This window comes from Mesocricetus auratus, unplaced genomic scaffold (genome assembly GCF_017639785.1).
Source record: "Mesocricetus auratus isolate SY011 unplaced genomic scaffold, BCM_Maur_2.0 Super-Scaffold_100013, whole genome shotgun sequence".
NCBI classification, from domain to species: domain Eukaryota; kingdom Metazoa; phylum Chordata; class Mammalia; order Rodentia; family Cricetidae; genus Mesocricetus; species Mesocricetus auratus.
The window spans coordinates 47125915-47140844 of record NW_024429196.1 but is presented as its reverse complement, the minus strand read 5'-3'; the positions used below and the strand labels follow the sequence as shown (position 1 = coordinate 47140844).

Here is a 14930-nt window from a genome sequence, read left to right as displayed (position 1 = left end):
TACTCTTTTTAAATGCTGGGTGACTGGGAAATGAAGCTTTCCATGTGTCATTTCTTTCCTTAAGGAGATTTGAGAACAGTTACTCCCCTCTTCCTCAAGATGGAAGGTCCCAAGGCGTGGAAAGGGGCTCCCGCCACTCCCTCCGCCCCTCCGCCCCTCCGCCCCTCGGTCAGGCTGTCCGGGTCTCCGGCGTTGGCCTCTGCCCCGCCCCTTTACGTCATAAAATCACGCCCCTACGCCCTTCATGACGAAGCTTAGGGGTAGTGCTACTCTCCCTTCGTGCTGTGATGGGCTACGTAGGTTGGGCTTGGAGGCTGAGTTCCTCCAGAGTTGAGCTTCTCTACTTGTGCGGTGTGGTCGGGCCGAAGGACCTTTTCACAAGGGCCTTAGACCATCGGAAAACGCAGATACTTCATCACGACTCCTAACAGTAGCAAAATTACAGTTATGAAATAGCAACGGAAATAAATTTACGGTTGGGGGCCACCAAACATGAGGCATTGATTGTATTAACATTAGGAAGGTTAAGGACCACTGCTCTAGAGAATCCCAAGAGCCAAAGCCTAGCAAGTGGGCGGGAAAATGGGCATTGGAAAGGGCAGGGTGAGGAAAGAACCCGGTAGTGATTACGGGATGGTGTTAGGTTCACTTTATTATTTTGGGGAGTCGGCCTGTTGGTAACTTGCAAAAGCAGAGAATCCATTTCGAGTGCCTGGAATAGAGCTTGCTTACAGCCCAGGGAAGCTCAAGTTAGCGCAAACAGGCTTTAAGCGGGGTGAGAGACGTTCTGTATTGGTTGCTGCTGGGATCGGAGAGGCAGCCGAACTCGACCTGCGATTCTCCACCCTGGTGGACCTCAGACAGACCTACATCCCATTCTTCTCCTGGCTCTCTGTCCTCAGCAGTAAAGAGAACACTGGAACGTTTACGGCTGAATCACGCCGCCCTTCACCTCAAACAGTGCTGACTCGGTTTCTGGAAGCTATTGTGTGATAAAACTTGTTTAATCAGCGAAGGGTCGATACTCCACGTGGAGCAAAGAAAGCCTGAGTGCTCCATTCCTGGCTACTCGGATGAAAATGTAGAAGTCTCCGAAATAGCTGCTTTTCACTTAGTGAAATCAAGATGTACGAGCTATAATCACCTTTTATCCATACACCCAAGAAATTACTAGGGCCCACCCTTCAGTTGTCCAAACCAAGGATGCGATTCCTGGTCTTCCCAAATTATTCCTGGCCTTTAAAAAATTCTATTTGAGTCGGCCATAGTGGCTGTAATGCCAGCACTCAGGAGTGGGAGGATTGCTGCAAACTCAAGGTCACTCTCCAAAAATTCAAGGCCAGCCTGGAATACAGTAGAAACTCTGTCCCTGCCAAGACCTCCTCCACTTCCACCTCCGCTAAAACAAAACAAAACAACCAGTGTGGTGGCACAGGTTCCAGAGCTGGAGAAGCTGACACAGGGGATTGCTACAAGTTCAAGGTCAGCCTAGTCTATATGACATGTTCCAGGCCAACCTGGAAAGGCTCGGTGGGTAGAGGAAATGGCGCGGTGGGTAGAGGCACAAGCTGCCAAACCCTACTTGAGTTAGATCCCAGGTCCCACACAGTGAGAAGTCTTATGATCTCCACACACCAACCATGTTCTGAGCACACACACCATCACATACAATAAATGTAATTTTCAATTAAAAATATATACGTGATAAATATAAATATATTCCTGTGCTGATTTATCCTCAAAATCACATAACTGAAAAGCTCACACGAGTAAAACTATTTCGGAGTTAATGACATTAGCAAGAATACATACACATCATTTTCATGGGAGAATTTAAAGGCCTTTATAGAAATGATGGCATTTAGTATTTTTGCAGAGTAGAGTAACCGTTACAGTCTCACCGCAAGAAGACTTAGGACCCATTTGTTAGTCCCTTCCCTTCCCAACCCTTGGAAACCACCAATTGTTTCTTTAGGTTTGTTCTTTCTTTCTTTCTTTCTTTCTTTTTTTTTTTTTTTTTGGTTTTTCGAGACAGGGTTTCTCTGTCCTGAAACTAGCCCTTGTAGACCAGGCTGGTCTCTAACTCACAGAGATCTGCCTGCCTCTGCCTCCTGAGTGTAGGTTTGTTCTTTCTAGAATTTCATGTAAATGGAATGCAGTATGTGATGTGATGTTTGTAATTAGTTTCTAAACTTTTAAAAAATATGTGTGTATGCGTGTGTGCACATGCATGTGCACATGAGAAACGAGTTCCTATGGAAACCAGAGATGTCCTATTCTCTGGAGTTGGAATTATAGGCAGTTGTGAGTCCCAGACATAGGTGCTAGGAATTAACTCTGGTCCTCTCTAAAAAAAATACACACTCTTCCCCTGAGCCCTTAAGATCTATTCATAATTTATCAATACTTAATTTCTAAGGCAGGTATTCTATTTTTGCCTACCCTTCAAGTGCTGAACATTAAAATTGTTCTGCTTTTGCTATTATACCACTGTTAGTAATGCTTGATTAAGAGTTTTGAATACACGCCGGGCGGTGGTGGTGCACGCCTTTAATCCCAGCACTCGGGAGGCAGAGGCAGGCGGATCTCTGTGAGTTCGAGGCCAGGCTGGACCAACAGCCTCCAAAACAATACAGAGAAACCCTGTCTCGTAAAAGCAAAAAAAAAAAAGAGTTTTGAATACACATGGCTCTTCAAATTCTCTTGGTTAGTAGCCAAGTAGAATGTCTGAATTGTGTACTTTTCATGTACTTATTGGTTATTTTTCTGTCTAAAATGTCTGTTCAGAGATTTGCCTTTTTAAATTTTCTTATTGAAGTATGGGGATACATTGCAAATATTTTCTCCTGTATTTTTTTCTTTTGGTGACATCCTTAATGGTACAAAAATTAAATTTATTATTTTTTCTTGTGTTTGTACTTTGGTGTCATATCTAAGAACAATGAAGAATTTTTATGCTGCTATAATAATTATGGGCAGGAAGAGGCTGCTGGGTGCTGTGGTAGGTACCCGAGACAGGAAAATCATATAGAGAGCCCAAGAGTTTGAGGCAAGTGAGGTCAATATAGAGTCCCTGTATCAAAAACAAAACAAAATCAAGATGAAGAGATGTTAATGAAAATTTTAGTTTTTAGTTTCAGAAGTGAAGGTAACTGGTTACAAGCTGAACAAATCCTACACTTTGTACTGTGCAACTTCGCCAGTTCTTAGTGAAATGAACCACAAAATAGAAGTAATGTGCCTCAAAGGGGAAAAGCTGTTCCGGTTCAATTTTCTTTGAAACTTGGAAGGGCAGTTAAACAGAAAGAGTGATCAAGGGAAATGAAAAGAAATTAAATCTCTGACCATAATGCTCTCCAGTGAAATTAAAGTCTAAGAACTCAAAATTTTCTAGGGAAGTTGGAAAGACAGCTCAGCAAGTGGAGTACTTGCTGTACACAAAGAAGGACCAGAGTTGAAATCCCCATCATGTGGGCATGGCTGAGTATGCCTGAAACCCCAGCACTGTGGTGGTCTCAAACAGCATTACTGGGGACTGCTGTGCTCCAGCCAAGCGCCAGATAAACACTGTCTCAAGGGAATATGGCAGAGATTGACAGAGCAGGACATCCAGTGGCACCTGAAGCATGTGCAACCTCTTATATACCCCAACACTCACAAGTGAGTAAATTAGTAAGATTTGGTAGGAATGGCTCAAGCCTGTACTTTCATCACGGGAGGCTGAGGAGTTCAACGCCATCTTCAGTTCATCATGAGTTTGAAGTCAGTGAGGACTATATGAAAGACACCCTTCAAATGAATTAAAACTAAAAAACCACCAAAGACTTAGATTCACCAACTATGAAAAAAAGTCACTTCATTATGTTAGAAATCACCTATTTTGAGAATGCTTCAAACAACAGGATTGGTGAAGCCAAAATAGTGGCATTTTGGTTAAAAATAGCTATGTAGTCGAGCAGTGGTGGTGCACGTCTTTAATCCTAGCACTCAGGAGGCAGAGGCAGGTGGATCTCTGTGAGTTCAAGACCAGTGTGGTCTACAGAGTGAGTTAGTTCCATGGCAGCCAAGAATGTACAGAGAAACCCTGTTATGAGAAATCAAAGAAAAAGAAAAAAAGAAAAATCAAAGGAAACAAAAAAAGAAAAATATCTGTTTAATTTCTTCTGGAATATTATATTTTTTAGATAAGATGGCACATGTAAATAACAATACAAAGTTTTTAAAACTGACATGACAAGCAAAAGAAATTTTTTTGTTGTTTTTGAAACAGGGTCTTGGGGCTAGAGAGATGGCTTATCTGGCGTCTATGACCTGCTCCTGCACAGTGGCTCATAACCATCTTTAACTCCAGTTCTAGGGGATTCCATACCTTTTTCTGGTGTCTGGTCACAGACATTCATGTGGGCAAACATGCACATAAAAATTTTTTTTTAAAGTAACAGGGTCTTACTATGAAGTCTAGGTAGTCTCCAGTCTAGGAAATCCTCCTGCCTTAGCCTCTCTAATGCTGGAATTAAATGAGTGTGTGGCCACATCCTCAGAGTTTTCATTTATAACACCGGATACACTGTGTGAAATCTCCTTGGTGAAAATGCAGATAGCATAAAGGAGGTTACTCTTTCTCTTGTAGAAGGGGTACTGGGACCCCTGGGTTCAAGTGTCCCCCTACTTCAGCTTCCTAAGTGCTAGCAGTACAAGCCTACACCATCAATATCCAGGCTTCAAGAAGTTACATTTGTAGTAACACCTTGTAAAGATTCTATACCAGCCTTTCTAAAAGAGCACTCCTCAGTTCCCCTCTGACCCCAGTGGAAAGCCAGCACTGGATAGTCCGGTCTCCTGACTCTATACCAAATTAAAGAAAGGGTTACTCATGCATGTGTTGACATTAGCTGAATACATGACAGCCACACTGCCAACAGCAGGCTCACCCTAATCCAGCACTTGAGAGAACTGCCTGAAGCTCTGGCCTACAGAGTGAAAACCAAAGACCAACAACAAAAGGAAATAAAAAATGAAAAGGGAGAAGCCGATAAAGTATTTACAGCCTTGTTACCTTTAAAACATAGATTGTGTATATTTGCTCTCCTCTTACAGAATCTGGGTTTTGTAATACTCTCATTCCACTTCATATTTATGGTCAACAGTTACCCCATTGTTCAGGAACTCACAGACACATAGTTCCTTCATTTTTATCTGAAGTTGATCAGACACGGATCTTATTTATGATTAACAGTTAAATAAGAGTGATGAGGATCTACCCAAACAAGTCTAGGCACTGACTAACTTGCTCATGGACAGCAAAGTTAGGTCCCAAAAGCAGCACTGCCAGCATGTCTCCACATGGCAACTCTGAGCTCTTCCATCTGAAAGAGTGATAGAATATGCCCCAGTGGGTTACAGGAACAAGAGTGAATCATAAGTGCGCTAACACACAGTGATGTCCCCTGCTCCTTATGACCACACGGCTACCAAACAGAAGGCAGAAAGAAGAATTAAATGCTCTTTAAGGCCTTTGCTGACCTTTTGGGGAACCTAGATTTATTCTCAATTCACTTTCACCCTAACTTCTCCATCTCAAGCTGTAGAAATTGGTGTTTACAATACTTGCAGGATGACAGTTGAATTGACTGACTGACTTACTCAGAGACAGGGTCTCTACATTTAGCTTCAAAGATCATTTGCTGCTACCAGCCCCACAATGGTGTTTCATGCCTAGAACTGTACCATTCAGCATGTCAAGGCTGGAGAATTGCCTCAAATTTGAGGCCAGTCTGGGCTATGTAGTAAATTATCAGATAGTATAGGCTACAGAGTGAAGCTTTGTCTGAAAAATAAGTTTAAAATAAACAATTCTATTACATAAGGGAATATATAATGCTGTGACAGGGCTGGAGATGTAGCTAAGTAGCCTAGGATGCATGAAGTCTAAGGTTGAATCCCCAGTACCAAATAAAATGAGGAGTGGTGGGTATGTTTGTAATCCTAGAACTTGAGAGCTAGAGGCAGGAGGATCATGAAGTCTAAACCAGAACTTAAGAAATACCTTCTTATACCCCAATAGTTAAAGATTTCAGCAGTTTTAATGATATCCCCCCAATTTTTGGCCACCATTCTTTAATGGGAGCCCTATTCCCTGTTCCTGCATATTGACTCAATAGAAAGCTTAATCCATAGATACAACTCTGTCAACTTTTAGGCCAGGTCCTTAGAAACTGATAACTTTTCCTTTTGTCTCCTAAGATGTTTACTCTTGGAATCCAGCCACCAGGATGAAGGGTATTCACACACACACTTGGAATGTGTATGTCAAGGTGTTCCATCTAACATCCATGAAGTCCCAGCCAAATGCTAGGCATGCATGTGAGGAGCCTTCTCAGGAGTACAACCTCCACTGTCACATAGCCCAACCCTACCTTTAATTAGAACTGTGGGAATTAGAGCTGAGCTGTCTCCTTCACAGCCTGCCCAATTCACAACTTTGTTTTCTAGTATATGCTTGGAGCCAAGAATAGTAGTTCCCACTCCTGTAACACCAGAGTTTGGGAGGCTAAGGCAGGAAGATTGCCACAAGTTCAAGGCAACCCTGATGTGCTTGGTGAGTGCCAGGTTATCTTGATCAAAAGTTTAAGAGCCTGTGGCAGAGAAGGAAGAAGAAGGGGAACCGGAGGAGAGAAAATGAAAAATAAATGCTAGATATGGTGATGTATGCATGTAATCCTAGCTTTTGGGAGGTAGACATAAGTGTCAAGGTCATCTCCATCTACATGTTGAGTTAGAAGCTAGCCTGGGTTATATGAGACCTATCTGAATACTACTACTAATTATTACTAAAAAGAGAATGAGAAGCTGGAAAAGATGTGTGAATTCAGCTAAACAGAAATCACTACTGACTGTTTAGAGAACAGTTTTAGGGTAGCTATGGGAATGGAAACTGGATGTTAAGTATGCAGCAGGTGTGAACATTAACAAAAGGGATGGGGGCCCCAGAACACACAGGTCATTCATTTGAAGTGATACTAGGCCCATAGAAAGAGTGTGTGTAGTGCAGACCAAGGATAACTGCCCTTCAAGATCCTGTTGCACAGTTGAAAATAAATGAAGAATGAATCAATAGAGTAGGGGAAACCTTACAGATGTGAAATCCCCCAGTGAGTGCAGGGAGTGTGGGGGGGGATGGAGCTGAGGTGCAACTTCCATAGTACAGCCTGAGTCCCTAGGCTGAACCCCAGCACTACTGGAAAGAAATAAAAGGGGATGAGAAAGTGGGGGGACAGCATGGAAGATAAGGCTGCCAGGCAACCTGGCCAGAAGGTAAGAAGATGGTTATGAAGACCCAGGGAGGAAAAATTAGAATATTGGAGTCAGTGACACGAGGAGAAAAATCAATGAAGATAAGGACAAAGAAGTAGAGAGAGGCTTGAGGAGAGAGAGAGAGAGAGAAAAGAAAGAAAGAAAAGGGTCCCTAGAAGTTCATAAGGAAGCAGTAAGAGATGCCAAAGAATGGGACTAGTGAGTCACAAATAGAATCTGGAGCATGGACAGGAACAAAGAATCAAGGACTGCTGGCAGCAGTTGACACGTGACTTGTGAATCTCAGAACCATTTCCTATCACTGCATCACCATTTCCAGGAATCTGGAACTCTGTGCCACAAACCCAACAGTGGGATCATTTATATGATGAGAAGGAAGCCCATACGGTTCTCTGCTTGGAAGGTTTCTAGCCCAAAATCAAGTGCCCACTTTGCCCTAAGTGAAATATCTAAACTATCTACAAAGACAGTAAGTGGCTTTGTAGAGAAATGTTGTGCCAAAGCAGATTAATCATGACTTCTTTACAGAGCAGACCGCAGGAAGAAGTGAAAGTTGGAAGTGAGAATGTGAGTCACACTGCAACTTGCTAACTGGCATCCTTCCTCCCGCCTGCTCTGTCAGTTCTTATCCCTGGTGATTCATGACCTTGAAAAAGTTGCAAGAGTTCCAATATCACAGTGTAAAGGCAGAAAACGGGAGTCCTTTGTGGAGCTGTTCTTCTTAGGGGACAGTTCTTACACAGTAGACACTGCCTCAAAGCTTACTGGCCATGAGACCGGCTTCTCTTAGATTTGAGAGATGCCTGTAAATAAACACAGACTAGCTATGCCATCATTAGCTCACAGTGACTTCTGGGAGCTAAGTATACTCCTCAACAAAAGAAGGTACTGCTGGTTGCTGGAGAGACGGCACAGCTGTTAAAAGCACATACTGCTCTTAATTTGTAGAGGTTGTAAGTTCGTTTTCTAGCACCCATTTCAGGTGGCTCCAACATCTGTAGCTCCAGCTCCACAGAGATCCCTCTGCCTACACAGCACTGGCCACTCATGTGCACACACCTACACACAGACACACAGGAAACGTAATAAATCTTTAAAAAACAACACCACCACCAAAAACTATTAAATCAGGCACGCAGCAGAGGCAGGAGAATCTCCGCCCATTCCCTCACCCACAATGCCCCTGCCACAGTAAAAAAGAAAATGTAATTTTTTAAAATTTTAAATGAATGACTCCTAAGAAATGACACCCAAGACTGGCCTCTGGCCTCTGTGCATGCATGGTATTAAAACACAAGCGCATTAAAAATAAAAAAGAGCTTCAAATATGTTTGTTTCATTTGGAATACACATAGAAATCAATGCATCTCTCAACTCCCGGTAGAGCTCCTATTTGCAGTAGCTGGTAATTAACACAGACGTACAACTGGTTAAAGAGCAAAGAGGAAGAAATTACAGAATGCTCAACCTTAAAGGGAACATACATACCGAATGCACCCCATCCCAAGGCTCAAGGATCATTTCAGAAGAGGAGGTGGTAAGAGTTAGAGGCAGTAGATAAGCACGAGGAAACATCTGGACTCACGTAATCACAGTCATTGTAACACACACACACACACACACACACACACACACACACACACACACACACAAAACCTGTGCAAGACCAAGTCAGACCAAACCGAGCATGAGTCTTAAACCCAGTCAATCTGGTTTCACAGTCTGAACTAAAAGTAAATTCATTGCATGGCTGCAAGAAAAAAAATAGTATTAATACATCTATGTGGTAATATATTATTTATGATTTAATAAAGTTTGCCCGAGGGTTCAGAAAGCAAAGCTAGCCACAAGCTATGGAGGTCAGGCAGTAGTGACCTTTAATACCAGCAACCATAGAGACAGGCTGTGGTGGCGCATACCTTTAATCCCAGGACTCAGGAAACAGGCAGATGGATCTCTGTTAGTTCAAGACCACACTGAGTTACACGAAATTGATTCAGCCCTAAAGAGAAACAGCTCACGCAAACGTGATCTCAGCACCTGGGATCACATGCCCTTAATCCCAGGATTTGAAAGGTGCAAAAGGAAGAAGGGAAGGGTCTCATGAGAGAATTAGTCTCCAGCCACGGAGAGAAGAGCACAGCAGTCTGGGATTGTAGTCTGAGACTTGGTGAAGAGCAGTGCAGTCTGGGTTGTTGCACTTTGAGGATCTATGGAGATAGGGTCACACATTTCAGCCTGAGGTAGAGGAAAAAACTAGTGGCCAGCTGCTTTGCTTTTCTGATCATCAGCTTAAACCCTAATATCTGTCTCTGGGTTTTTATTATTAATGCTACACATCTATAAAATAGAGTTCCATACATCTTTAAACTGCATAGAACATCTACACATACCCTTTGAAAAGGTCTCCAAGGCACACAGCACATGAAGGGGAGACAATAGTATAGAACACGGGGCATTCTGCAGGGCTTCTGTGTGTAGCCCTAGCTGTCCTGGATCTCACTTTGTAGACAATCAGACTCAGTGATTGGCCTGCCTCTGCCTCTGAGTTCAGGGATTAAAGGTGTGAGCCACCCCTCCCATCTAGAAAAGTACATTTTCATTTTCTTTTGGCAGCAGGATTGATAAGGAGGTGATTTACTTTATGTCTGTTAAGAACATTGTGATAAACTGAAGGATCTATGGGGAGGGGCAGTTTTTCTCAAACCAGAACTGATAAAGATTTATTTAAGACAATAATTTACTAAAAGGGTGTGATGGAACACACCTGTAATCCCCCTGCACCTGGTTGGCACAGGAGGATCAGGAGTTCAAGGCAAGCCTATGCTTCTTCAGACTTATCTCTAACCAAAAAAAAAAAAAAAAAAAAAGGGAAATTTAAAGGAACAGAAAGCTAAAGAAAAGTTGCAGCAGAAACACAAGAGACATGTACTAGTTCCTCCTGTGCTGAAGGTCATAAACTTGACAGAATCAACAATCACCTGGGAGATGGACCCCTGGGCTTGATTGTGGGGGATTATCTTGGTTTCATTAATTGATGTGTGACAATCCATCTTAATTAGAGGTGGCAGGGGGTCTTGAATCTTGAATATAAGTAGAGAGAGGGACGTGGGCAGCAGCAGTCTGCCTTTATTGATGTTTCTGACTATAGAAGCAATGTGACCAGGCTTCTGCTGCCTGAACGTCCATGATGGCCTGTACGTTGAATTGTGAGCTGCAAATAAACTGTTCTCCCTTAAGTCACTTTTGTCAGAGTATTTTATCACAGCAATTGGAAACGAAACCAAGGTAATTGCCTCAAAGATGTGTTCTGTCTACTGGCAGCTGCTTCAATTCCTGTGCAGCATCTGCTATGTCTTCTGGGGCTTCAGTGTCATTCACTGTTGCTAAGACTTTGCAGAGTAGTAAACATGTGGCTGGACAAAGATGAAGAATACTAATGGGTTATTACTGCTTTTTGTTCTTTTAGCATTTATGGCAATGCTATCAAAGCTGCAGAATATTGCTTGTCCTGTTTCTTTTAAACTCAAATACAGTTATGTTTGGTTGCTTTGTTTTGTTTCAATTTAATTTTATATGTATGGGTATTTTTGCCTGCATGTAAGTCTGTGCACCACTTTCATGCACAGTGCCTGCAGAAGCCAGACTGAACTGCTTTCACTATTGTTAGCTACCATGTGGGTACTGGGAATTGAACCTCAGTCTTTTGGAAGAGCAACAAGTGCTGTTAACCACTAAGCCATCCCTCCAACTCCCTTGTTTTTGTTTTTTTTTTTTTTGAGACAGGGCCTTGCTATGTAACCTTAAGAGGCCTAAGGTTCAATATATAACACTGAATGGCCCTGAATTTTAGAAACTTTCCTCCCGGCTGGGTGGAGGTAACACACGACTTTAATCCCAGCACTCAGGAGGTAGAGGCAGGTGGATCTCTTTGAGTTCGAGACCAGCCTGGTCTACAAGAGCTAGTTCCAGGACAGGCTTTAAAGCTACAAAGGGAAACCTGTCTCAGAAAAAACAAAAACAAAACCACACTGTACAATGTAGTGAGCTGCAGGTGTGTTTGTGGCTATGGTGCTACCAAACTTCACAATGATCTGAGGCAAGGAGCTAAGGATGTAAAATGAAGACAAAGACAGCAGCTCAATCTTACCAAGAGAATGGCATTTATTCTTACAAGGGTAGAGCCTTAAATACAAAAAGGAGGCATGGTGGAAAATCCCCAAGGTCAGAAACCTATGTTCCCAGGGCCCTCCAGCAAAAGGTGGGCCCAAAACAAGAATTAGCATTTAAACAGAGGATGGATAACAGGAACTTGCTACAGGCCAAGAGGAGGGAATGAGAAGTGTTTAGCTAAAAGCTCCTAGTACAAGTGGTTACAAGTGGTCAGCAGACAGACCCTGATGGGGGAAGGTTGCAACAGTACAACAGTCTCACATCTGAACAGATGAGTTTGAGCCAGAATTCCTTGTTGTCATATAGCATGATGGCACAGACATTGCAAAGTGCACAAGTATGTTTAGAATTGTGGTGGTTTAAATGAGAAATGCCCCCACCCCACCCCATAGGCTTAGGTTATTGAATACTTGGTCTCTTGCAGGCACTGTTTAGGGAGGTTACAAATCCTGTAGAAGAGATGCCTTGCTGGAGGAAGTATGTCACTGCGGGCTGGGCTTTTAGGGTTTGGAGCTTCACCACATTCTCAGTACATTCTCTCCACTTCCTGCACACGAGGCTGAGATGTGGTAGCCCAGCTTACTGTTCCTGCTGCCATGTCTGCCCACCATGATGGATGGATGAGTCTTATGGAGCAGGAAGCTATAGTAAACCTTCTTTTGGCCATGGCATTTCATCACAACAACAGACAAGAAACTAATACATGACCACCAAGGCTACAGTAATGTACACGGTTCAACATGGGTGGGCTCTGCCACACACATTGCCCCAGATTCATAATGTCTTTGATTTTAAATTAATTTTTGGTCATTGTATATTCAAAGCTTATTCTTCTTATGTGTCTACTCCCAACTTCAGTAATGTGATCCTCATTATAAGGTTGTAACCCATAATTTTAGAAGCTGTGTCATATTCTAGTTTGGTAGCCATGGAACAAGTTCTATGATGATATATTGTTTATGATTTAGTAAATCTTGCTTAAGGATCAGAATGCAAGGCTAGCCACAGCCATAGAAGCTGGGCAGTGGTGGTATACATCCTTAATCCCAGGACTCAGGAGACAGGGCAGATGGATCTCTGTGAGTTCAAGGCTACCTAGGGCTACTCTAGAGTGAATCAGTCTAAAACATGCTGTGCTGATATATTGTTCATGATTTATTAAAGCTTGCCTGAGGATTCAGAAAGCAAAGCCAGCCACAAGCTATTGAGGCCAGGCAGACTAACTAGCTAGGAAATGGTGACACTCACCTTTAATTCCAGGACTCAGGAAACAGGCAGATGGATCTCTCTAGGGTCAAGGCCAGGTTGGCCTACACAAGAGTGAAGAGTAGCAGAGCTCAGGCCTTTGATCTCAGCACTTGGGATCACACACCTTTAATCCCAGCATTAAGGAGGTGGAGACAGGAGTGATATGGCTGGGGGGAGAAAGGAATATAAAGAAGAGGAGACAGAAATTTAGAGAGAGCTTTTGCCTCTGAGGATTCCTAGAGATACCACTGTCTCTGAGGATTTCTGGAGACAGAATTGCCATTTCTGCTGGATTGGCTGCTTTGCTTCTCTGATCTTCACCTTGAAGCTTGAACCTCAGTATCTGTCTTTGGGTTTTTATTTTTTGTGTGACATCATGCCTTAAATTCCAGCCCTAGAGAGGTATATAAAAGACAGGAGCCCAGCTCTTTCCGCCATCTTTCCGCGCCGTCACCATGGTGCGTATGAATGTCCTGGCTGATGCTCTGAAGAGCATCAACAATGCTGAGAAGAGAGGCAAACGCCAGGTCCTCATCAGGCCCTGCTCCAAAGTTATCGTTCGGTTCCTGACTGTGATGATGAAGCATGGTTACATTGGTGAATTTGAAATCATTGATGACCACAGAGCTGGGAAAATAGTGGTGAACCTCACAGGCAGGTTGAACAAGTGTGGAGTGATCAGCCCTAGATTTGATGTGCAGCTCAAAGACCTAGAAAAATGGCAGAACAATCTGCTCCCATCCCGTCAGTTTGGCTTCATTGTACTGACAACCTCAGCTGGCATCATGGACCATGAAGAAGCAAGACGAAAACACACAGGAGGGAAAATCCTGGGATTCTTTTTCTAGAGATGTAAAACACATAAATAAAAAGCTTCCATAGGAAAAAAAAAGACAGGAGCCCAGTGTCTCATGCTATATTCTGGCAATTAGTCTCCAGCCATGTAGAGAACAGGAGATTTAGTTTCCAGAATCACCCTTTCAGCCTTGGTAGAGGTAAGGGTTAGTAGCTGGCTGCTTTGCTTCTCTGGTCTTCAGCTTGAACCCCAATATCTGTCTCTGGGTTTTTATTATTCACATTACAAAGTTCAATAGCAGATTTTGCAATTTTGACTGAACAACCAAATGTCTTAGTCCATTTTCTGCTGCTATGAGAAAAGAAAGTGTGCTCCTGGATCTGAGTTGGGAGGTTGGGGAGCTGCATCTCCTGTGGGTCTTCTGGCTGGTGGCAACTTTCTTAGAGGGGTTAAATGAATAGCTTTGTAGGAAGGGTGATACCAATGCAGAATCCCTGCTTGATGTGGTGGCACATGCCCCTAATTTCAATACTCAGGAGGCGGGAGCAGGAAGATCGCGAACTTGTGGACAGTCTGAACTACATAGCAAGAGTCTGACTTGAAATAAAAGAACACTCCTTCATAGATAGGTCTTTGAGTTCCTGGTTTAGTTGACCTCCTTTGAGCCCAACAGTTTCTGGCTCAAGGTCAAGGGGTCTTGCTTTTTCTTGCTGGCAAATTCCCATTGTGGCATAGCAGGACATCACCCGGTGAGGGCCAGGAAGTATCCGAAACCAGAACATTTTTTTCTTCCTGCCTAGAATTTTATTCCCTGCTTCATTTCACACTTATTTCTGAAAATAATTTTGTCATATGGTGTGTGTGCATGTGTGCTAAATATATCCATCCTGTGTGTATGCATATGATACATGCCCAGGAATACCTCTTCTAGTTCCCTATCTTCAGTCCATGCTTTCTTCATAGGCTATTTGTCTTTCCTGGCCACCCTCAACCATTTCCCATCTATTGGCCCCTTTCTAACATGTTAAAACATGCTCAAACTTTTCCCTTCTTGGCTTGCCAATTTTTTTTAGTGCTGGCATTGGACTCACAGTTAGGATTTTCTGATTGCACAGGTTCACGTGCTGCTCTATTCCTGACCCACTTCAGTAAGACTCCTGGCCCTATCAGACCACTAAGTCTTCCTTAATCAAGTCTAACAGCAAGTTATAATTGATAAATGAATGGATGTATTTTATTTTTATATTTATTTGTTGGTTTTTCTTTTGCAGGGGATTGAAAGTGGGGCCTGGTGTATGCTAGGTAAATGCTTTCCCACTAAGTTATAGTTATACACCCAGGCCTCTTTTTAGTTTTTGAGACAGAGTCTCACAAAGTTGCCCAGGTTGGCCTTGAATTC

General features: G+C 42.9%; 1 protein-coding gene across 1 annotated transcript; it reads left to right on the top strand.

Moving 5' to 3' along the window:
• The first annotated feature begins 13157 nt into the window (after nucleotides 1-13157).
• LOC121143579 (40S ribosomal protein S15a) lies at nucleotides 13158-13617 on the top strand. The gene has a single exon (XM_040755727.1). It carries the CDS (start codon nucleotides 13191-13193, stop codon nucleotides 13581-13583), a length of 393 nt encoding a protein of 130 aa, XP_040611661.1. The 5' UTR covers nucleotides 13158-13190; the 3' UTR covers nucleotides 13584-13617.
• Nucleotides 13618-14930: the final 1313 nt, after the last annotated feature.

Bases quoted from the DNA above. Each gene is read 5' to 3' on its own strand.
- LOC121143579 (XM_040755727.1), top strand. From the start codon at position 13,191: ATGGTGCGTATGAATGTCCTGGCTGATGCTCTGAAGAGCATCAACAAT.